Source organism: Accipiter gentilis, chromosome 14 (assembly GCF_929443795.1).
Source record: "Accipiter gentilis chromosome 14, bAccGen1.1, whole genome shotgun sequence".
Classification (NCBI taxonomy): Eukaryota; Metazoa; Chordata; class Aves; order Accipitriformes; family Accipitridae; genus Astur; species Astur gentilis.
Genome location: NC_064893.1, coordinates 15,173,168 through 15,198,189, shown reverse-complemented (window position 1 = coordinate 15,198,189; position 25,022 = coordinate 15,173,168). Strand labels below are relative to the sequence as shown.

The window sequence follows — 25,022 nt, the reverse complement described above, 5'->3', positions numbered from 1 at the left end:
CAGTTCTCCCTAAATATCCATTATCTTCTAGTGGATGTAACTCATTTGATGACAGCCAAATTAAGTCTCTCCCTCCTCTCTGAAAAGCTCAGTGACAAGATTCTTCTGAGTTTAGAGGTTTGGGGGATTGTGGTTTCTCATATCTTCAGATACATTGTGTTTGGTAGAAAGGTACGTGGCAGTTTTGTAAAGTTGGTTGTCTTTAAGGTTTATCACATGAAGCCCCCCAGTCTCCTGGCTACTTCTGAAAATATTTGCAGAACATACTATACAAAATATTTGCTTCTATGAATTCTCCTTTATTTTGGGGTCCAAAGTAACCCCAGTAATGCAACATCACTTTTATCTTTCAGTTGTATCATTTTCATAACATTTGAACGCTACTGATGTTAGTAAAATTGCACAATTTACACAGATATAAGTGTGGTATTAGTGAAATAATGAAATTCTATGCATTTTGTAGAGTAAAATTTGCTGAATAGGAAGTCCCTCTAAGCAAAAGAGAAAATTCTGTCTGCAGGATAAGATATAATTTTGAAGTATTATGTACAGTTCCATACTCATTTCCTCCAGATAAACTAGATTAATTGAATGGCATTATGATACTAAATGGAGCCAGAGTTGCCTTTTTTTTATTCCTCCTAAAATCAACCCCAGAGATTTTAATGTCATAAAAGGTTGAGCTAACACAAGATAATATTTGGATTTATTTGGTCAGTGGAGTATATAGTAAATGGAGTATTAAATACTAGTGGGATTAAAGTAAATAAAAGTAATGTATGTTTCTAATTGCAGTATTGGAGCAAAGATAGGTTATTATCATTTGATTTGTTCTTAGCTCCTAGTACAATTAATAGAAATCATGTTGGTCATTAAGTAAAAGTGACTTTTTTTAGACTAAACAAATACAATATTAGTCAGGTTTTACATGTTATGGACAAATCTGATATTTGGGTACAATTGAGAAAGTAGAAATTAACAATACACGAAAATCACATGCTATCTTTGATATAATTAATGAAAAGCAAGTATTTTTGGCAAAGGTTGCATTTCAAGTGTGGAAGGGAACTTCTGCATTATAAAAAAGAGAATTCTCTTTCTCTCTTATGAATACTTTGATTTCCTAGACTCCTAGTGCCCAAAGAAATTCTATACTTTTTGTCTTGGAAAGGCACCAGCTCGATGTTTATAGGGTTTATTTCAATAACATTAAAAGAGGATGCTGGTATCCATGTTTATTTCATCACTTAAGTTGTTTATTTCCAAGTAGTATCTGGAGATACAGCAGAACAGAGGCTAGTTCATTACCCCCTTAAAAATGCAATGTCTGATTACTTGTATTAAATTTCAGCATTTGGCATTTTATATTTTATAGTCCAGTGTCTCTCGAAATGTAAATTTAATAAGTTTGCTTGCCAAATACTTTTGGGAACCAGAATTGCCAGAACTAGGGTTTTTAAGTGTTTACAATATCACTGCTATTTTTGTAATGAAGTATTTTCAATTATATACCTTGGTCCCAGAATCTTTACGTTTTTTCATTTTCCGTTGTGAACTGATGGTTTACTTCCTACAGCAGGTTAAAGTAGTCAGCCTATTTTTTGTGGTGTCTCATGTTCACTTTGAATGCTGTGAAAATATTGTTGGATACACAGAGAATAGTAATTCATAATTAGATAACAGTGTCATGGTTTAACCCCAGCCAGCAACTAAACACCATGCAGCCGCTCACATTCACTCCCCCCCATCCCACTGGGATGGGGGAGAAAATCAGGAGGAGAAGTAAAACTTGTGGGTTGAGATAAGAACGGTTTAATAGAACAGAAAAGAAGAAACTAATAATGATAACGCCAATAAAATCACAACAGTAATAATAAAAGGATTGGAATGTACAAGTGATGCACAGCGCAATTGCTCACTACCTGCTGACCGACACCCCGCCAGTCCCCGAGAGGCGATTCCCTGCCCCCACTTCCCAGTTCCTATACTAAATGGGACGTCCCATGGTATGGTATACCCTGTTGGCCAGTTTGGGTCAGGTGCCCTGGCTGTGTCCTGTGCCAACTTCTTGTGCCCTGGCTGGGCATGAGAAGCTGAAAAATCCTTGACTTTAGTCTAAACACTACTGAGCAACAACTGAAAACATCAGTGTTATCAACATTCTTTGCATACTGAACTCAAAACATAGCACTGTACCAGCTACTAGGAAGACAGTTAACTCTATCCCAGCTGAAACCAAGACATTCAGCTAGTCCGTGCTCATCAGGTGAATAGGTTGTTGGATGGAACAGTACACTTATGTGGTTGAAGCACAATTGTCATTTATCCTTTGTTCATAGTGAGTAACAAATTACTTTTTTTAGATATTGAATGACGTAATGTAGTTTAATGTTACTGCATTCTGTGTTAGTAAGGGTACTACTGAATGTTGATTTTGATTGTGTACTTGGCTGAACGTCCAATGATGCTTCTTTAATGAAAACAGCTGTTAGATCTGTTCTTAGCAATGTGTTTCCCGATGCCATTTGTATGACTGTCATACCACAGGCACTGAACCTCATCCTGGAAGAATGGCTAAGGCAATCTGACAGTTTAAACAGCATAGTTGCTCCCATAAAGAGGTTATACTACCAAAGTACCCTGAACTTCTTAAGTCAAGTTTTTATGAATTCAGGCATGTTCAAAATATATGAACATGTTACAAGCTCAAACTGAAGCCATGCAATTGGTGCAAAATATCTCTGTATAGCTCTCAGTGCAGATAGTGGCAACTTATTATAAGAAAAGCTATGGAATTTATGAACTGGAAGTTTTGTTAAGAAACATTTCGGTAAAACAAGGGTAAAGCAGAACAATAGTCTGGTATGTCTCTGTGTACTCCCATTGAAAATATGTTTTGGTGATCTTCAATAGCCTTGGACTGCATGTTCAGTTGGTATGATTTTTCATTAATTTATTATTCTAATGGAATGTAATACAGAAATATTTTCCATCATTTAATTGAATTTGGTTATGTCAAATCAGGCACAAAACAATGGAATTTTGTGACTGCACAATTGTAGCCACACTGTTAGACTTAAGTGCTATGTTCTGAAATCCATAACTGATTAATTAGTGACTACATTTTGCTGCTAAACCTGGATTGTTTTCTATTGCAAATTGTAACCGTATTCATTATCAGACACCCATTTAGAAAAAAACCCAACAACCTTCTTTCCCTTTTCCCTTTTCCCTTTTCCCTTTTCTCTTTTCCCTTTTCCCTCTGCAGTAGAAATAGGCTTGAATTTCTGGAATGTGTCTATTGAAATGACAGACTCTAATCCAGACCTGGTATGTGAATAAATGCTCTCTGGACGTCATCCTACACTCAAATATGTATGGTTTTCCTCTGTAGATGTTATTTTTTTGTCTTCCTTCTAGAAAGAAGTAATACCACTGCCTATCTACAGAGCCTGCATACAGTGTTTACTTCAACAGGCAAGGTACTTTCCGACAGGCGGATCGTAATAAAATTTACAGGACTTGAATAAATGTAGCTAGCAGAATCAGTAGAAGTAATTGATTAACACTGTTTTAGAGAGAATAATCTCTAATCCCTTAGACTGCATTTGTTGTATACACTTCCCTAAAAATTATGGACAGCACAGAAAACCCAACTGATTATGGTTTTGCATATAGTCTTAGAATCTCTATGAAATAATTTTACTGTTTAGATTGTCTCCATTGTATAATGGTATACATGTGGATGACAAAAGCTGCTATTTAGAAAGCTTCCTGCTCACATTGTGACTCGCTGCCAAAGACTGCTCAGGAGTCTCCTCCTTTCTGTAGACTGTTGCAAGAGTTAATTTCAGAGGAAAATGGAAACACTTTATGCATAGTTTAGATTGTGAGCCAGTGGAAGAGAAAAAGGAAACCCAAATAATCTTTCCCTCAAAGTGCCTTTTCATTTTTAAATGTATACTACTTTTGTTTTCCTGTTTTTCAACTTTTAGAGCCATGCTAAAACGTGTAAAACCCATGGTGATAGGAACCTGTAGGAAAACTGTCAGTACTTAATTTTTGTTCAACGTGTATTGCATGTTTATGTTTCCTTTGGGTGTGGATACCTTTTTCCAACTTAAGAACCAAATGTGTTACAAAAACAGATGTAGTGAAAATAAACAAGAGAAGTCTCATTTCCTTTGGTGAACAAAGTTCACAATTAGCTTGAGTGTAGTTTTATGCATGTTGTACCCTGTCAAACGGTTTTGCTGACCAAAGCTTGCTTTCTTGGATTTATCACGACTGATAAAATATCTGTGATGTCAGACAAGAATTTAGGTACACAGAAAAGGGGGAAAGAGTGGGTCAAATGTAATAACATATTCTAGAAGTTATTCCTGCCAACAATTAATGGGGAAATTCATTTTGTGAAGCACTGTTTACAGACTGACATCTGGAGAACTTCTCAACTTGGATCCTTTCCAGTGTGTAGATTTATGTACTACTATTCCTGCCTCTCTTTTCCCTCCTTTTCCCCTAAATATTTCACTTTTCTGATTTGTACTATTCACTTAATTACCAATGAATGCAAATTATTCTGCTGCTCTGATTTATTTTAGGACTCCAGGTGCATAAAAATTTTAAATGCTAGCTAAAATGGACATTCAGTGGATACTTTTTGAAATTTATACAGATACACAAGAATTCATAGATTTTTTACTTCAAGTAAAAATTCTGTTAGTTTCTGACCAGAGAAGTCAGAGTAGATACCCTCAGTAGACCCCTGCAGTGTGAAATTAAAAAGTTTGGAGTCCTAGCAGGAAAGGTTCTTTTTTTTCAGATAGCTGTCCTTCTGAGTTGTGAAATGTTTTTGAATTGCACAATTCTGGTCTACTGTGGTTTAAATCTTATATTCAGTGGTGTATATTTGTGCCTTATCCAGTCTCTTTTTTAGTCTAGTAAAAGCTTACAATTTACTTTGAACGTTTTGGTTCTTTTAGTGTGACAGTTGTCTTAGTGTGGTCTCCACTCTTTTCTTCCTGTGGGAAATCATGGCATGTTGTCAAGGGTATCCATCATTATCTTGAGGATGGGTACCTGTGCCTATTGGAGCAAGAAAATGGAATTTGCCATTGATTCCACTGGAAGAAGCAGATACTGCTTATGCTGATGCAGGTTGATGTGTAGATGAGGGTCCAGTCATTCTACCCAGTCCTAGGCATCTGAACAAGCTAAGGGACATAGTTCAGCAAATTCTAGTAGTTCCTTCAGTTAGAAGGTCATACTGGTATTAAAAGAGTAAGATGGAAATGTGGGGGCACAAAGACCTTGATCATGTGAGCCTCATTGCCTCTGAAGAGTAAAGTATCACTATTATCTCGATTTCTTGTCTGGTCATTCATTTAAATAATTACTGGTGCAAGAGTCCTGGTGAAATCCTGCCGCAGTGAGAACAGTGCTCTTTTTATGAAACAGTGGTATTTAAAAAACAATTAATAGGGAACAGTTATTAGTATCATTGCAGAAGTAAGAATAATTACTGCACTTAGTATTGATGCTGATACTATTTCTGTGTGTATTCTGTTTACACTTTCTTTGTATGTAAAACAGTCTATTTCAGTTCATAACATTTCAGTTCTCACTATTCTCTGTCAAGAAAATAAAGTTACGGAAGAAGTGAATTTTGCTTTTAATTTTAATAACTTCTGATAGTATCAGATGACAAGTAACACTTAAGAAATGTCTCGCATCAAAATCAAGAGCAGGAAGTCTTGTTTCCTTTCAGCAAGTAGTGTGTTGTACCTAAGGGCAAATAGACCTTTTCCAACTGTTATTAAGTTACTATCAGCGTTAATGACTAAAGAAATATTTTGGCATCAAAAGCCTTCAATTCTCAAAGCTATGTAAGTTACTGAGTTTCAGGTTTTAGAATGAACATTGTAAAAGTTCTTTTGTTGCCATGTAGAAATTCAATAGATGCTAATTTACTAGGCGAGTTTTCACTCATGCTGTTAGAAATGTTATAAAACTTTTTAAAACGTATCATGCCATTCTTAATACTTGTTTTTGTGCAAAACGCCTTTAATTTTGTGTACTGTATTTACAGATTACTGTTTAATAGGGTAGATTTTATCTGAAGAATAAGAATGAAAAATATTTTAATTGACTTTTAAAGCAGTGGTTTCCATTTCATCAAATCTCATAGTTTACATTTTAGTCACAATTTGCAAATGGGAACAGAAGTATTAGTTTACTGGTCTTTATTTTCATTTAGGGTGTAGCTACATTTATATTTAATGCAATGTCAGACATTGCCGCAGTGTTACAGTATTTTAACATGAAGATATTTTTCTAATTTCCCATTTTTTCCTTCCATTTCATAGCAGGCACCCTAAATATTAGAAGCTGTCATGGGTCATAAGCCTGCATGTTGCTGACACGTTCACTCTTAACCTTCCTTTCTAACTGAAAAAACCTTGCTTGCTCTAAATCAAACATAAACCCCATGCTGTATCTTGCAACTTTCTGTCGGGGTGTATTTGGAATATAGTAGCTTGTGTCTTTCCTCTTCCTTAGGAAGCAAAGGATGCTGTATCAGTTCTTGAGCTGGTAGGAGTGAGTCTTTTCACAGGGTTCACTGGAGCTGCATTGCTTTACCCTAGCTAGACAGCGGGGTACGATTGTGCAGGACATCGTGCATTGCTTTGCCAGTGCTTCTGAAACTGCTGGGGAAACTGCAGTTCTCCTACCTGGTGATGCAACCTTCCTTATTTTTAACAACAGTTTTACTTATGTAGTTTGTAAGGAGAGAATAGCCTGTGTTGCTGCAAATTGGATATATTGGTTATGAGGCCTGGAGTAGAACATTTCTTTTCAAAATAGAACAACTCTGACATAAAGGTGAAAAGTCCATGCTCGCCACTGGGAGTTGATGCGCTGTTTATAAGCATGTGCTTTCAGAATACAATAAGTACATGGATTTGTTTGCTTGCTTGTGGTGATCCTTGGAGGGCTCTGAGAAAGAGATACTACTCAGCTGTGTACTTATTGTTGGCAATGCAGTTATTGTAAGGCCGTGTTTTTGCTGTGGAACAGTGACATATCCTCCGAAGTCCTGATCGCAGCTGTTTTGAAATTAATTTGCGTCAGCCTATTCCACTGCAAGCTACTGCAACTGTCTTCAGGTGATACTACTACTAGATTGTCCCTCTCTTCATATTTTAACATAGGCCTTTAAACATGTTTGAAGAAAGGCTTTAAGTCATTGTGTTCTCTAATGAAATACTCAGAAAGCAATATTGCAAAATACAAAGAATCTATTATGCCATGCATCCTAAGATCACTCATGAGTAAGGCATTGCCAGTGCAGTGTGTTATTGGACAGTGAAGGTGTCCCTGTGTTTCCATCTCTAGCACTAAGTAATAAAAATGCTGTACTTAACAGCCCATCCAAAAAATATCGTTGTATGTTATTCTCTGTGGCAAGCTAACAATCTTCATAAGATTTGTTGACTTTGTAAAGTTATTTCATTCACACTTAATTACTTTTATTACAAACCTAGCTCCCAATAATCTGATCTTTAACACAAATCACATTATTTTATCTTCTATGTGGAACCAGTTTTACATATTCTGTGCTCTTAATACATTCAAACTTTTTTCAAACCAGCATTAGTAGTAGAGAGAAGTCATTAAGGCATAATCAGCCTTCTAAACAATGGTAATAGTTTTCTTTAACAAACATTTCTGGCAAGTGAAAGTAAAGACTGTTTCAGTTTTTTATGTTCCTGTCAGCTAATTTATCACCTCTTTTCCTTAATTATGCACTGGTAAATTTGTTTTGTTACATAAACACCACATTAAGGTTCTTCTATTTTCAACTAGGTGGCTGTACTACAATCACAGAGTCTGATTTAGAGGAAAGAACGGTTATACAGGGCTCTACAGCAACATTTCCCAGTCATGGGCAGATCGCAAAGCAGAAATCCAAGCCTGGTAAGAAAAGGAAAAATACGTTGTTTTACTTAGAAGTGTACAGCTTGTCTTTTCAGAATGCTATGGACATATGGAACAAACGACATATATCTCGGGCTTTTTAAGCATAATTTTCAATTTTTCTTGCGATAATAGTACAATGTGTAGGATTCTGAATTTATTCAGCTTCTTCTATCAAGAATAGTTAAACTGTAGAGATCAGTCTTGGAATTAAATAACTTCACAGTTAAAGGGTTCTGTGCTACATAATACTTGAATGAGATTCTCACAGGTTTTATTCATGACCTGTTCCACAGAGGCAAAATGAAACTGAGGACATTTTGGTGTAATAAAGGCTTTTTTTTTCTGCAGTGTGGTGGTTAGACTTTGTGCCAGCTGATTAAAATATGGTCATTACTTATCTTTTGTAGGGAGACTTACTAGAATTTCAGAAAAATATTATTGTATATAATAAAATGAAATTATACTGGCTATAAAATATGCTGCATACAGTGATGACACATTTTCTGGAAAGTCTTCATGCTGCCGGGAACTGTGATACAGTGTTAACATATTTTAAAAGCAGCACTGTAAAGTAGTGCATTGCAGTTTAATAAAGTGCTTGGTAAGCTCTCAGGCTTTGACTGCAGCTATTTCCCATTTTGTTTACTAAGTTGTGCCTTCATTCCTCTTTCCCCCCTCATTGTTTGTTTTTTGTTTTGTTTTTTTTCCCTGTAGCATTTATTTTAAAATGTACTTGAATGTTGTTTGTAAATCAAATGTGTTCATTATAGAGATGGGTGTTGAAGTTAAGAGCAGCAGCTTAGAGGCTGCAAGCAACAATAGAAATAGACAGAAAATCCTTATATATCTGCAAAAAACGGTTAATTGTGTGTTTAAAATGCGTTCAGCTGCTTGTTTGCCCAGCTAACTGTTGCACAGCCAGGCAGGGAGTTGGAATATATAGTTAATTACAATAGCAGAATTGACATGAGCAAATTTTTAATAGCGGGCAGGGAAGAAGGACATCTAATGCAGCAATATATAATAATGCCATAGTGTAACTTGAAACTCTGAAATTAGTATCTGCTCACAAAAATGACCTGAAAAATCCACTAGAGCCTAGAGCTCTGACTTTTCTAGAGTGCTAATTACTTACTGTCCTCACAGACTTCAGCTCATAAGAAGGGAATGAGCCCTCAAAGAATATTTGTTGTGTCTTATGTACCTTATTTTATGAGTTTGCATTTAATTTAACTATGTCCAGTCAATAAGAGAAAAAAGGGACAAAGTAGAGTAAAAATTCTTTTTCCTGATATATCTTCCTTCATTTCCTGAGAGAGTTCAAGATGGATTTTGATTATAAGTTGAGAGGTTTTCTTTTCTTCTTGAATGTCAAAGTTGACGTATGTATAGTTTAACCTTTGTCATCTGTATATATTAAGTAACCTTCTGGTAATGGAAAAGTATATCATCTCTCTGATGTAGGGTACAATCCTGATAAAATTCTAACTTCAGGCAACTAGACCAATAAATCAAGAACATATGGCAGGCAATACCTCTTCTTTGTCTGATGCTCCAGTCTTCTGATCAAGCACATATTTGTTCTTCAGTAGATAGTGTTCTGCTATGTTTAAATAACCTGATTGCTGAAAAGACTAGCATGAGAGGAAAAGTGTAGAAGTATATTTGTGAGATCCAGAAACAGCAGCATGGGGACCTGCGTATCCTTCTGTAAGTCTTAGCCCATGATAAACATTGAGACTTACATCACATAGCTGGCTGTTGTTGCTTTGTAACTATAACAGACAGAATGAAAACTTTGAAAGCTTTAAAAAAGTCTTTAGGTTTACAGCCATGTGTTATACCAGTGAATTTATTTAATTTATGGTAAGAATTGACTGCCATCTGCCAGTTAGTGCTGCGATATAGAGAGCGTGTAGATTATCTGCCACTGAGCTGTCTGGAAATTCCAATTGCTACAAGTGTAAGAGCCAAGGGAGCTACTTAAACCATAAGGTAACACTAGGCATGAAATCATAGCATTTAAATGTTTTTCTGTACATGATATTTTTGGCCTGAGTTCTTGCTCAGGCACCAGAGACTGCAGCAAGACCATGGTGATTACAGTGAGCCCTCAAAGAATATTTGTTGTGTCTTATGTACCTTGTTTTATGAGTTTGCATTTAATTGAACTGTGTCCAGTCAATAAGAGAAAAAAGGGACAAAACAGAGTAAAAATTCCATTTCTTGATGTATCTTCCTTAATTTCCTGAGGCAGTTCAAGATAGATTTTGATTATAAGTTGAGAGGTTTTGTTTTCTTCCCATAGATGGCTTTTCTTATTCATATCTCTAGCTATACAGATAGTTTAATGGCAATACAAAATTATACTGGCTTTAGAGTCATTTCTGCGCTTAGCTAGTATTTTTCACTGGGCTGTATCAGCTGAACTGATATGCCATGCCTAAGCTTCTTAATGTTCTTTACCAAAAAATCCTCACTGTTTAATGATAGAGGTTTAAATAGATAAAAGTAGATTGAGGTTACAACACCAAATAGCTCAAAACTGAAGAGAAAATCAGGGTTTCTTCAGCTGTAGTTTAGTATGAACATGGGCACAATGGCTGATATCCCTGTGTAGGAAAGAAACCTAAAGAGAAACATCTCTAGTAGCAGACTGCATTCACAGAGGAAGATGGAAATCAAAGGAATAAAATGAGCTGATCAAGTTAGAATATTCCAAAGGATTCTGTAGGTTACAGGAGAACTTCAGCTGAATGCGGTGGACTACCATGCATTGAAACTGAGCGAGAAGTATAGTTACATACTTGCAACATCTGCTGCCAGACCAAATCTTAGCAACGGGATTTTGTACAGGTTGAATTCTATTAATAGTTATACACAATGTAATGCAAAAAAAAAAAAAAAAAAAAAGAAAAGAAAAAAAAAAGGAGTAATGAACTTGCCTTAGTGGGAACATATGTATTTCTATACCGGAACAAAGGGTCTGATTTCTCCCACTGATATAGTGTGCTGGATTAGGACAAAACTCAAGCAGTTCTTGAAAGTACGAGTGTAGAGGTAGAAAAACAAAACAGAATAAAGTGCCTTATCTACTGAAAAGAAGTGTAAGACCTGAATTGCAAAGGTCTCAGCAGGAGGCAGTGGGAGTTCCTCACTGAGAAAGGAAGAAACAAATTCTCTCAGAGGTGTCCTGTACTTGGACACCCTTGCTTATAGTTAAATTGCTTGTGTGTATAAATCTGCTGAAGAGAAGTGCTATCAAGAAGGTTGGAACATAGAGAAATGATGAGCAAAGGAGGAAGCCTCAAGAGCAAGAGGAGACCTGAATTCTGTGCCACACTGTTACCTCTGTATGTCTACATTATTACTGCTGTGATTTCTACTTGCACAGATGATGTTTAGTTAGTCTTGAGCTAGCTAACTCCAGTATTGCTAGTAATCTACCTGTGATAGTATGGCATTAAACCCTGGCTGTAGAATTTACCAAAACTGAAAATAAATACTCAACAGTTAATTTACATGAAACTCTTTCTGCTAATAAATATCTGAGCTTGCTAATCTCTTGTTGGTGAGATGTTGTATGTAGTGTATGGAGATAGCTGCCAGTCACTGCATCGTATGCTAGTATGCTCTTTGGACATGCTGAGAATTTTTAAAAAACTTTTGAATTTCATGAGTAGACGTAGAATTAGGAAAGAGGTCATTGCCTTAAATATGTCGTATGAGCTATGCAAAGAACTATGAGGGAAATGGGGGACTAAGACCTGGAAGATTGTGCTGTGCTATGAGGAAGTGTGCTGTAGGGTAGCATCCTGCCACAGACTTGCAAGTTTTCTCATACAAAATACTATATTGAGACTTTCCAGGCAGTTGCTAAGCATGTCAATATGGCTTTTGGCTTTATTTGGAATAGTTACTTAGAACAGCAGAAAATGACATCTAGTAGTCATGCTGCAAGTCTGTGCAAGGAGAGAATGAATGGTTCTGACCCAATCACAGAGTCTCTTTGGAAGGGGAGTGAATGGTTGCATGATGTTCTCTTTTTATTGCTGAAATAGTTCAAACTGATTTTTTTCTTATTTATTTTTTTTCTAATCCAAGTATGTTGTGATTCCATAGTAAAGAATGGGATCAGGTTCATGATATGTGGAAGTTAATGATATTATTGCAGTTGCAGGAGTAGCTTCTTGCCAACAACTGTTGCTTTGAGTGGTACAAAAGTACTCCCTTGAACATTCTCTATCTCAGTGAATGGAAAATAATTCTTCCTGCTTACCACCTCAAGGCACTGAATCTGCGCACGTTGCATTTGAAAGAGTGATGTTAGCATGATAAATCTATCCCTGCTAGCTTTAATCTTGGTGTTTTTGTTAAGAGTGAGGACAGAGCAGCACAGATTTCATCGTGGGCTGCAAAAGCCTGATGGAGAGTTTGAGTATAATTTGAAGTTGAGTCCACTTTCAAGTCTCTGCTGTTACATCATTACTTCTTCCATGAGCTCACAGCTACAATACCAGTGCAGATCTGCTCCAATCACAAGTACAAATGCAGTGGTTGTAGACTCTTTCATGTAGGTCCTGTGCACTTCCTTTCTCTTTGTTATGTTGTTCCTGCTGTCTTCCATTTTCTTCTTTACAAACTATGAATTTCTTACTGGAGTTGCAGTCTGCTTGAGTGAATGGTTTGATTTCAAGGAGAACTTTTCATATGTTCCAGAAGGTAACAGTTAATGGAGATTTGCAGAACTCTTCTTCTCCAGTTCTCCCTTGTACTTAAATATTTCTGATGAAATGAGTTGAAAATGTGTTTTGTAGCAAATAAGGAAGATCTTCCTGGCTTTTTAGAGACATCTGTAAGTGATATGATGAACAACCTTAAAATTACTTTTCTCTGAACAATTAAACTGTGTTGGTGATGAGCTTCAGGATGAAATAACGACGTATGTATTTATCAGGATGTAGCCCTTAAAGTAAGTTTTCTGGATTCCTCATATACTATTGCTGCATACTACTTACTATGAAAGAGAGTTTCCTAAGATGTATTTTTCTAACCAATATTCCTACTGAATGATTTAGACAGAGAGGATCTGGTTGCTTTTTTATGAGTAAAGAGTTTTATGCTGGTAAATCATGAGTAACTCCAATAAGCTGATGGAAAACTAGATGAAAAGTTACTATGAATCAAAGACTGATAGGGCTGAAAAATGTATCTTTGTTGTTAGGGTTTGGTTTGGTTTTTTTTATTATTTTTTTAAATTTTTATTTTTTTTTTAACAATGGTGCCAATTACCTTGTAGTTTGCTTAGTCGTTCAAGATTTTGCAACACTGGGCATCAGATTTGTCAAGTGTTATGTCATGCAGCTGCTGAAATTTTCACAACTTGTAAGACTTGATTTTCCTGGCAGAATTTTTCATCAAAGATCCTGCAAGTCTATCCTGTAAACGATCTATCTAAACGAAAAAAGTCTTAAATATTTAAGGGAAATACTTGCCTTACTTTGCCACGATAATTCAGAATAATCATTGTCTCTTTTTGAGAGAGCAACAGAGAACATGGCCCAGTATTTACATTTATTGTTTAAATACAAACATTTCTGAGAAGCTATTCATGAGACCAAATGAGACCAAAGATTTGTCATTTGCACTCACTACTGTGCTGCCACTGTTTTTAGTTAAATTCTTTGTATTTTACTGTCATACAAATATTTAGATGACTCAAAGATTAAATTTCAAAGTTCTCATCTTGTATGATTATATTTAGTAAAGTAAATAAACTTTCATAGTTTAATACTCATAGCAGCTAAGACCAAAAACTGTCTCAGCATTTATATTTATGTATTCAAATAGAATTTTTTAACTGTCTTTAATTTGAAGCATCTGGCTTATTACTTTTGACTAAATACACAGGCAGCTATACATAAATGACTGTGAGGTTGAGCTATGAACTCCAATAAAACAAGACATTCTGAGCCAAATTTTCAAAACACCCTCCAAAGTTGCACCCAGACATTGCACAGCTGCACATCTTTTCCTACGATTTTTACTTAGTGTCTTTTATTAATTTTATTTGTTACTTTATGTACAGCATTGCATTACAATGTTCATGTAGATGTTGTGGGTGCCATTTAAGAGGATCTTTCAACTTTACCTGTCTAATCAAAGATTGCTGTCCTCATTATGCCTAGACAATTTTAGGAACTATCACATGATTCCAGCCCATTAAGATGTTTAGTTACACAACCTTGTGTAAACAACTCTTGTTAGTAAACAAGTTTGCAACTATTTTACTTCAAAGAGTCTAGTGACACGTTTAAATTTAGCTATGTGTCTAATTTATCTTATAATTCATAATTTACATGAATACACAACTGTGTGAAACTGCCATCTATAAAGTAGCTAATCACAAAGTGATGTAATATAAGATGAAGTTTTGCGATAGTGTTTCATTTATTTGATTTTAGAAAGGAGTATTCTTAAACACTTGGCTTTGTACAGTTAGATGGTAAAGAGCTTTTGGATATAAATTGTTGCCAGCTATCCACTGAGTCTTTTTATTTTTGTACTGTACTGTTCTTAATATTATCTTTTACCTACAGAAATGAGCAGAGACATATCCTTGAATTTATTTTGAAGGGTGTTTAAATATGCTGTAAAAACTCTAAAACAGCTCTATTAAAGATTTTTATTTGCTGTAGATCAGACATCTACTATTTATGTGTTGGACTAATAACTGCACTAAATTTTCAACATACACAAGTAGGATACAGGTGGTCTTACTACTGTTATTGTAATTATCATCATTTGCTGCACTGGTAATCATTTGGATACTGATGTTCTTGCCAATTACAGCAGAAGTATTTTCAATCAATGTAGCCAAGCAATTAAATTTTTGGGGTTAGACAGTATAATAGGACAGAAATCAATCCTAGTACTAACTGTATTGTACATGAGATTAAATAAAAGGGAAATGTATAAATTAAGCTAAAGATCATTTTGGAAAAATGTACATGCTGTCTGGAATAGGATTTCATGCCCATAATGAGCTTTCAAAACAATCAGTTGAACGAATCAGTATTGTTGGCAATGCAGACTTTTCAGCTGTCCATGGCCACAGTTTTGAACCTGAACTTCTCTCAAGTTTGGTTACTACGCTTGTGACAAAAGTAAGAATAACAAGTCTGACTTCAGACTTATTTTTTGACAATCATTGAAGAACCAATTAATGGGGCTCATCTGAGGGGGTAAATGTGCTTCTGACAGTTTGAGTTCAGTTTCAGGCATTTTGACAAGGGAGTTCCAACACAATATTTTGTCCTTGAGCTAACAAAGAATCTTGAATGAGAAACAAATCAGGCAAAAATGCTGAAACCTGTGATGGCCTCAGGTAAGTGAAAGCTCCTTCAAGACCTAACCTTATTAGTAGCTCACTTATGTAATTCCCACTGATGTATTGTAGTACTATGAGAGTAAGATCCTTGTTTCTTTCTGTATGGGCATTGATATATAATAGGAAAGATACCAGGAGCCTGCAGCTGGTCTCACCTGATACTTTAACATTGCTAAGCTAATTGTTTCCACAAGAAAAGGTGCAAAGAAAATCACTGGGCTACAAAAAGCCTATTTTTCTGGAGAGAGCTGAAGAGATTTATGAAGGTTTTCTTTTCCACAGAGTCTGTTTTTCTAAAGAGCAGTACAGCTTAAGAGATTAACGTGAGAATTCCTTCATTAAGTCAATACCAAATGAAGTGCAGTTTCTTTTTTAGCAGGAGCTTGTATATACATCTCCTGTGAAATGTAATACAACACATGAGAGTATATGAAGCCGTATTTATGTTCTAATATTTGCAGATTCAAGTATATTATGATGTGTATATTATAATGTGTATTATCCACCAGAGTGGGTAAAGAGATCAGTCTCTCTGTGTTTGCCCCATGCCAATGGTTGTGGTAGTGTTTTACAAAATATTTCCTTTCAAAGGTTAAAAAAGTCTTTGACTAATTCCAGTTTGTTTCATGACTGTCAATGAAACAAAGAACTGAGGGGTACCTTACACTCTGCTTCATGGGTTGTCTTGGAAATTGCTATGAGATCACAGAAAAAAGGTGTGAAATGAACAAATCATGCTATAGAGAGTCTGAACCTTTTCCTTCAAATTTGGTGGCTTGAATGGAAAAAATCGTTTGTTTAAAGCGCTTTTATGATTTGAGAATTCAAAGGCACTCTTAAAATTACTAGCAAATGGTTGCTATTTTTGCAGTTAGGGGAGCAGTAAAAAGTGATACAAGGCATAGCAACATACTCATGGCCATATCCAGAGCTTTTTGAAATCTATGAAAAAGCCTTTCCTTATTTTTATCAAGTCCTGAATATGAGAACTGCTGATGCATAATAGAAGATAAGGAGCACATAAAAGATAGGTTGAGAAGAAGGGACATGCTACATATGGAATAAAATGAAAATCAAAGCTAAACACATTGTTAGGAATTCTGAATAGGTCCTGTATGCAAGAAAGGGGAACTATAGCACAGTGGAAGGAATCAAAAGAAAGAGAAATTTAAAAGCTTTTTATGTGACTAAACGTTGTTTTTCATATTTCCTTGGCAGTTGTCTTGTGTAACTGTGCTTAAGAGAAGGTGATTGTCTGTCACTAGGATTCATTCACTCGCTCATCCTCTGCCAGTAAAGATGGGCAGGACAGAAACTAGTCTGACTTCTCTGTTATTTGCTGCTGCTTACTTTTCCTCTGTGATGGTGAAGGTTAATGCTGTTTTCCTTGCTAGTGTTAGTAAGATTTCTTGTGTTGCTTTTCCTTCCACACATCAGTTATTTTCTCCATCATATCAAGTGTTGCCATCTAAAATGCACACTGCAGATATGCCCAGGACTTTGTTTCTGGTAGATAGGAGCTGCTGGCTATTGTTTTCTTTAACTGTGGCAAAATCTTTTCAGTGAATACTCAGTAAAGCTTGTTTCTCAAGACATCTGTTTTCCCACCACTTGCTTTACTGGCTCTCCAATTCTTCTACATAAATTTTTGTACCTAGTTTTTTGTTTAACTGTGAAATCATCATTTTGTTCAGAACATGGATAGCTTTGAATTTCATATGTTGTTTGGATTAGTGTATTATTCCTGGCTTCACTTCTTTTGTTAGATCTTTGTTGGTTAGTGAGATAGTACACAGATATCTGTGCTATTGTCTTGACATTATAGAAGTGTGTCTATAAAATTTACTTTCCACTATTGATTCTTTATGTGCATTTGTGTTAGATATTACTGGTTCCTATACGTTCTTGGCAGTCTTTGAGAAATATAAAGATTTCAGGCTGTTCTGGTTTTGAATGAAGTATTATTTAAAAAGAAAGAAAGAAAGAAAAAGTATAGAGAATCTCATCAAAACATTATTTGAATGCCCGCTCAGCATTCCAAGCCAAGAAAGATTTAGTGGCAGCCAGGTATATTATTGAATCCTGGTCAGTTGTTCATGGCCCTGGACATCAAGGTTGGAGGGCAAAGGAGAATATAGACTCTTTTGGCTTCTACCATCTGTCTTTATAAAAAAAGAGGTAATTAAAAGTAAGATGTTCTATAGCACAAAACAGAGCCAAGCGCTCCACTTCAAGAACTTGTCTACTGCTGAAAAACAGTACTGCAAGTTTTAGGAAATTCCAAAAACTCAATTGAGTGCTCCAGGGAGGAGTTTTTTCTGATGCAGAAGCTCAGGGTTGGAATTGTATGGCTTAAGTTTTATATAAAAGTCAGATTACACATAATAAAGGTTACTTTTGTCCTCAGACTGTTTCACTAACTTTCTCAGAATTTTAATACTAATGTAATTGTTTGATATATCAGATAAGTATTAATTAAATCCAGGATGAGGCTGTAAAATGGTTTACCAGGCCTTTTTTCCAGGTCACACAAAATGCCAAGACTCACTTTATAGCTTGTCAACACTGGCCACCAAAGGGAGACTAGCTCTAGGTCTTTAGGAACTGTTTGCTGGAAAAAAAAAAAGACATTGTGGAGGTGTTAGAGGTTATTTTCCAAAATATCTTCCTTTGGAAGTAATTTTGGTGTCTTGCACCCCTTTCTCCCCTCCCAGTTCCAGAAGGCAGTCATCCATATTATGAGCTAATGGCTTAAGCTTTCTTTAGAAAAAAAAGAAAAAAAGGCTGGTTTTGAGATACAAGATTGCATGAAAGCACCTGAAACTGCTAGTATCAGTTCTCTCTCCCTGAGGGCTGACTCTGCAACCTCTTGAAACATAAGGCGTTTGAATGGAAACATTGGCTCTCATTTAAAGAACTGCTGACATGCCTGAAATGAGGGAGCACATTCCCACATGCTCTTTGTTGGAGAGTGTTACTGGAATTGCAAATAGGTTTTCCGTGTCATTTTGTGGAAATTATCAGTGTCATTATAAGCCCCTTTGAAGCATTGCTAGAGCTTTGAATTCTCAAGGAATGGGCATTGTTGGTAATATGGATGATGTATAGTGCCAAAGCATATCATCTTAGTTAAATAATACTGTGATTAGTACTGAAACGTGTCCAGAGTTGGTATCAGCAGTTTTTGCTCTTAATTATTAGAATGAAATATTCAAAATGTTATTGTACCACCAAGGTTCTGCAACTTGGAGCTTTCCTATAGAAGCAATGTGATTTCCATGTTTGGACAGGTAGGTGATACTGTGATGCTACGGTTGACATGTCTCAGAAGAGGCTTGAACACTGAATCCCAATAGTCTATTGTGTCTCAAAGTTGTTCTCACTTTGGTATGTTGGAGCAGTACGCATTTCGGTCATGCTGGCTGTAGCTCTTAAAACTGGTGACTTAAAATGGACAGTAAAATTCTTATTTTACATTTGTATGCAGTAATGTTAAGAGCTCTTCTCCAGTTTTCTGAATGCTTGGTGACACAGTTCCCCATTGTGAACGTATATCTAATTCACAGAAGACCACATTTTGCTTTTAATAGTAATGTCTTTTGGGGCCCCCACCTCTGTGTGCTGTCACAACAATCATAGCTGATGGCCTGTCACAAACTCCTTGGTTCATGACTTGGTTCTTGTTGCTTGTGGCTGTGAGATGCAGCACATGTGACCATGTTGTCCCTAATGCTTGAATGTGTCATAGTTCTAACTTCAGTGGGGAATTAAAATTTAGTAGTTAATGACTCTTTGACTATAGTTAATGCAGGTCTTCTGACGTTTTCTGATTGAGAGACCCATTAGTTACAGTAACGGAATTCAAAAAGCTAGGCTTCAAGAACTGATTCAACTTCACCATGTTGAGTGAGGGTAGTTGGATGACTTTGTTAAAGAATCGTTTGGTACCTTGGGACCAAACAATATTACACGTTAGGAAGACTTCCACAAAAGGGAGAAGGAACAGCAGAGCAGTAGCCCTTGTTGTTAAAATCAACAGTTCCAACAATGCAGTGCTTATTACTTACCCTGAAGTCAGCAGTCATTTTGTAAGCCTCATCAAATGTTTATCAGCCATCTCTGCTAAGCACCTTCTAATTCTGAGTTATTTTGTATTGTTGTACTCCACAGAGTATCCTTTAATCTTTTTCACCTGTTACAGTAATTCCATTTCCTGTGGTTATTGTGTCACCTTCACCAATTTAGTATTAAGCCTACTGCAGTGTTTCCAAAAGTAGGATATGAGGATGAAGTAGAAGTGCAGGAAAAAAAGATGTTAAGTGCTGAATTTTATAATAGCTGCTGGAACATATGACCAGAAATACTCATGCTGCATGAAGCAGTGCTGGTGTGTCTTACCACCCTGTGTTATTGCATGAGTAAATCTATATGCATGCCTTTGTGTTAGTAAGCAGTGAGCCAGTGCATAAGGCTAATCAAGTTTAGGTCTTTGGTAATGTATGATGGATGCAAAACCAGCTTGTATTTCCTAGCGCAGACTTTGGTTTCAAAGTTTGGTTCTATTTCAGGTGGAAAAATAGAAAGATGTTCCAAAATGTTTAGCAGCGCAGGATGTGGTATCTGAAGTGGCATTACAACTAGGTCTGTTTCCTTTCCTGCTACCCTCAAAACAAATGTACTATGCAACTTACTGAGGACATGTTTGCTTTTGTCAGTGGTGTGTTATTTACAGCCCATGTTGCCTCACAGAGGAAGGTGAACCACAACATAAACCCTGTAGTTCCTTGGCTTCTACGTTTCCTAAATAGAGTAAAAGATTTTGTGATGCCAGTTAGGCCAGATTACTTTTCAGCTCTACCTATAGCTCTTATCTAGTAAGACAGCAAGTAAGATAGTACTTACTCAAATCTGAACTCATATTTAATTTAATTTTCTTTAAAATTCTCTATAAAAGTTGCCCTTACCTTCATGTTAATAATTAATTTAATCTGTGATTATTTTTTTTTTATGTATTTTGGCTCATAGATGTCATATCTGTCTTCAAGTCCAGTACTCTGAGTGTTGTGGACAGAGTGATGGGCTGTGTAACACTGTGCAATACCCCAGCAATGTATTAGCACACTGGAGAATACTACTTTAAAAATTAGAAGCTAAGCTTGTTTTCTGGAAAGTAGCTTTAGGAAAATGTTGTAACTTGGATTTTGATGTGGTCTCTGATCTCATTCAAGAAAACCTTAAATGTGAAAGTTAGGATTTAAAAATACCAAAATTATATGCAGTTAGACAGAGTTAGAGCTCTCCTGTGGCTCTGTTTATCAAGCAAATTTTATTCTTCTGTGGATTTATTCTGGTGTCTTTAATATTCCAGCAAATGTTAGGTTTGGTTTTTTTTCATGTGTATGAGTACTAACAACTTGTCACTTTGAGATTGGCAACTGCTATCATTGCAGGTGGGAAAGAGGAAAAAGCAGCAAGGTAAGAACAGAGGATAGAATAACAGGACAGTAGAAAGTGAGAAAAATAGAAAATACACTAAATGTTCCACATCACATGGGTATTAGTTCTCTCCCCTGTAGCCATAACCTGGCAAAGTTTTTAATTGTGAAAAGCATGATTAAAAACATGTGCATGCTTTCATCTGGCCTGCATTCTTAGCAGCATTAAGCAAACAATCACTGCAACTGTTCCTCAGTGCACATTGCAAAATGTGCCTGAAAAGTTAACTTTTGCATAGCTGGGCTGCTAGCAGTACCTAGGCTAGCTAACTTAAAACTAGATTGGTTGTATCTGAAAGAGATATGGCTTGAATCCAGGCAGTTGCCACATTCTCTTCCTTCCAGCTACCAAGTGTTGCTCCATTTGCTGGTGGCAGCACTACTGTTTATATGACTAGGTGGTAAGGCAGTTTTAGAGAGCTTAACTGATTTAAACCTTGCCCCAAATATGGTTAAAGCTGCTTAGTCTTTATCCATTATGGTTTGACCATCAAAAGGAAAGATTACTATTTTATGGGGTCAGTGAGTTATAACTCGGTCTACAGGTACAAAGCTGCGAGTTCTGCAGTGGAGGAGGTTGGTATGTGCATCATGATGCATGGAGGAGAACATGACTATCGATTTTGGCAGCAGGCCATAGATACATCAAATTAAGTCTATTGCGTCCGAGCTTTTGACTCGATCAGCTTCCTGAATCATTCACCATGTAATTGGAGGAGCATGAGTGCTGGTTCAAGGAAGGAGAAGGGAATGGGGAAGCCACGACTGCCCCAGCATACATTAATTTACGCTGCCATGGAACTCGAAGCCACAGTAGCTGAGGCAGATTCAGACCCTCAGTAAACAGGAGCACTGAGAAAAGAACCCAGAATGCTATTAGGATTTTTTAAATTGTGCACTATGCCTTATTAAGTGGAATCGTAAAGTTATTCTGAGTTCCATTACCTAATAAACCAGGGCTGGAAACACTAGTTTATTTTTATGCTGCGGAAGGTGGTTTGTGTATGATGGGGAGCCTCTTCATTCTTGTGTTCACAGTCCATCGTGCCAGAACTCATTTATGCTTTTTCCTGGCAATTATCTCACAGCTCTAAAATTGTGGACCAGGACCTAATCCAACAGTATTCTTAAGCACATACACTGCTAAGTATATGTAGTCTCACTGAACTCAAAAGGGAGTATAGTAAAGTGAAAACGCCCTCTAGTCTTTCTATATCAACTGTGTTTGGTCTTTCTTGGAGTAAAATTGGTTGTAAGCCTGAAAGAAATGTCGCATTAGGACAGCTGCTTCTCCTGTCCTCCTTAGCATTTTGTTGGTTTTGTCAAATGGAGAATAGGTCAAGACTCCATCATGAACATGAAGCTAAGCCAACACATAAATATCCTTGAGCAGCAGTTTTAACATTTTGGAATATTTATTGCTAACAGCTAAACTTTATGATAATAAACTGTTCATGGGCTGTGTTAGTTCATTTTCTCTAAAATACAATTTTTATTCTGGCTGAATTCCAGACATCTGAGCATGGACTAGAAATCAATCTGGAATGGTCTAAAATTAAATTACCATTCTTACTTTTCTTTTCCCTTTGTTAAAAGGATTTTTCAGAGGAGCTGTATGATATGCACAGTGTAATACAATAAATGGGACTAAACGAAAAAATGATAAAAAAAAAGAAGAGGGCAACACAAGAACCTCTGTTAAATTTAATTTGCTTTCTGGAGTACTGTTCTGACAATTATGCACTGACTTAATGTGGCACATCCTGTATTTCACTATTTATTTTCTAGATCCTCAATATTTGATATTTATAGTCATGTAATACATCATGGCCAGTATTGTGTACTTTAATGCAAAGACAAACTAGAAAACATAGACGATTTAGCCAAAACTAATTTCTTCCTGGAGAGTAATGAATTCTTTTCAGTGCTCAGCTTGTAATGTTTGGTAGAGATGCAGAAGGTGTTAATGGTTATTGGTAGTTATGAAGGCAAAGGTGATCAGGGCTGGTGGACTTCCTGTCCAGATATCATGGCTGCTGTGCCTATTCAGTTCTGTGATTTTGTAGTTTGAATTTCATTAAGAAGAATCAGGTAACTGTTTCTCAGAGTGTAGGATGTTCCTGAATTTTAAAGGACAATCATAGGTAGCACTTAAAAGTTATTGTATTGCATGTAGAGAAAGGTAGTTGAAGTGAATGCAAAATTTCATTAATTTGGTCAGTGATTAGAGTACATTTTCCCCAAACCGAATTTTGCCCTATCTGTATTTACTACTCATTTGTTTCTTCTTTTAAATTCAGGCTTATTTCTACAACAGTTTAGGTCAATGGCTCTCAAGGTTGCCGTTCCCTCCAGAACTGAGCACTGCCTCTCAGTTCCTAATACCTGACAGAATGGTCTTTTGCCAGGTTGCATCCCTGAACTTGTTCTCCAGAAGAGCAAATGAGAACTAATGTTGATACAAGCAGGAGTTACATATGGCCAGTCACAAATAAGGCAACAAAGACATCAGCTAAAACTGTTCTAGGAGCATACCTCACAGGTCTGTGTGTGAAGCTGATTTTGTTTATTTGCTCCTAAAATCAGATTCTAGGTTATTTACAGAATCACAGAACAGAGGTGTTAGTAATATCTAATACAATTGTTAATAAATTACCAAAAAGTAGCCAACTGAAATGTTAAGTATGCATGCAGTTCAGTCTTTTTCAGACTTATTTCTGCAAATCAGTGGGAATACGTTTGTGGAAAAGAAGATAACAGTTAGAGTTAATATAGGAATTAAAAAATTCATTAGGATGAATTAGGTATTATAAGCCATTCTCTAATTCTCAAAAAGTCTTCCACCTAAATCAGTACTTCAAATACAAATTATTGTCTTTTTTTTGCCAACAGTTACTTAGTCTCTGAATTATCTGTGGTTTCAGTACTTCTCAAAGTAGTCATCTTTCATGGTTTTCCTGCTGAGTGCTCTGTAGTTTGGGGAGAGACAACCGGTAAAGTTTTTTTTGTTTTGTTGTTGAGTTTTTTAAAAAAGCAACCTGAGTGCTAATGTTTGTAATTTTGGCTGAACCAGCTTTGAGAATTACTTGGTTCCTATGTCACAAAAGCAGGTGGAGGGGGCTCCCCTCCTGCCCTCTCTTCCTTAATTCTTAAATAGTGAAATATTCTGCTAACTCTCTGAAAGCAGGTGTTTGAAGCATGCTTGTTCACCATTATCAGCTACCACAGAAAAATAGGAGCTGGATTTGAGTTCTTGAGAGAGGTTTTTAAAGCAATTTTAGATCTTTGGACGATGATTTTGCTAGATATGCATTGTTGTCCTCATTGCAGAACCGTGGTGATATGCTTTGTTCTAAAACACCACAAAGAAAATCTGTTTTTACAGCAAACAGGATGGGTTTTAAAATCTGTAATGTACATTAAGTAATGCATGTTGCCTGGTTTTATCATAAGTAACAGTTCAGGGGGAGACTATTCTTGGCAGGCACTGCTGGAAGTAGAATTAACAGTCTCATGATTAGAGAGATCCCAAGACACCTGCTGTCTTTGTATAGATGTATAAAATAGCCCACAAAACTTGCCACAGGAAATGTCCAAATAGACAAGGTACATTCCCCTTGGGTTTTTGCATCTCCTTTCTTCCAGAAGAACATCTGTCACTCGTATCTGTTCACATCCATTTGTCCTGTGATACGACACCTCTTTCTACCTGCCATTTCAGTAGAAACTGGAGTCAGTATTTTTAAGTTGTTCTGGCAAGAGGCAATTTGTCTCATATTGAGTTGAATTTGAGAAGTTTGTTAAAAATTTTACTTTGTTTTCCAACAGACATTTATGACCAATAGAAAAAGGAATGTCTTGGTAATTGATTCACCTCTGCTGAAGGAGCAGAAGAATTCTGATACTGGAGCAATGATAAACAAACTGATTTGTCAGGTCTTTTGATGATAAAAACATTGGCACTGGAAAGGTAGTTGTGGCATAGGCTCCAATCTTTTCTCCTGCCCAACTTTGGTTGGGCATATTCATTTCATTTAAGGGTAGTATCAGTTCAGGTGAGATCAGAAACAGTCTGTCATGTTGCAATTACAGGATCCTTAATATAGATCAACCTGCTGATTAGTGATGCTTTAAAATTATTTGATCATTAATTT

The 25,022-nt window shown here is 36.3% G+C and overlaps 1 protein-coding gene across 2 annotated transcripts in view; it reads left to right on the top strand.

The window, feature by feature from the left end:
- The window catches only part of BBS9 (Bardet-Biedl syndrome 9), a 314,570-nt gene that overhangs the window by 177,403 nt on the left and 112,145 nt on the right, over positions 1-25,022 (top strand). For both annotated transcript variants that reach the window (XM_049817185.1, XM_049817186.1), the window contains one exon: positions 7,870-7,980. In XM_049817185.1, coding sequence (XP_049673142.1) covers positions 7,870-7,980 — 111 coding nt within the window. The remainder of the gene's footprint in view (positions 1-7,869; positions 7,981-25,022) is intronic.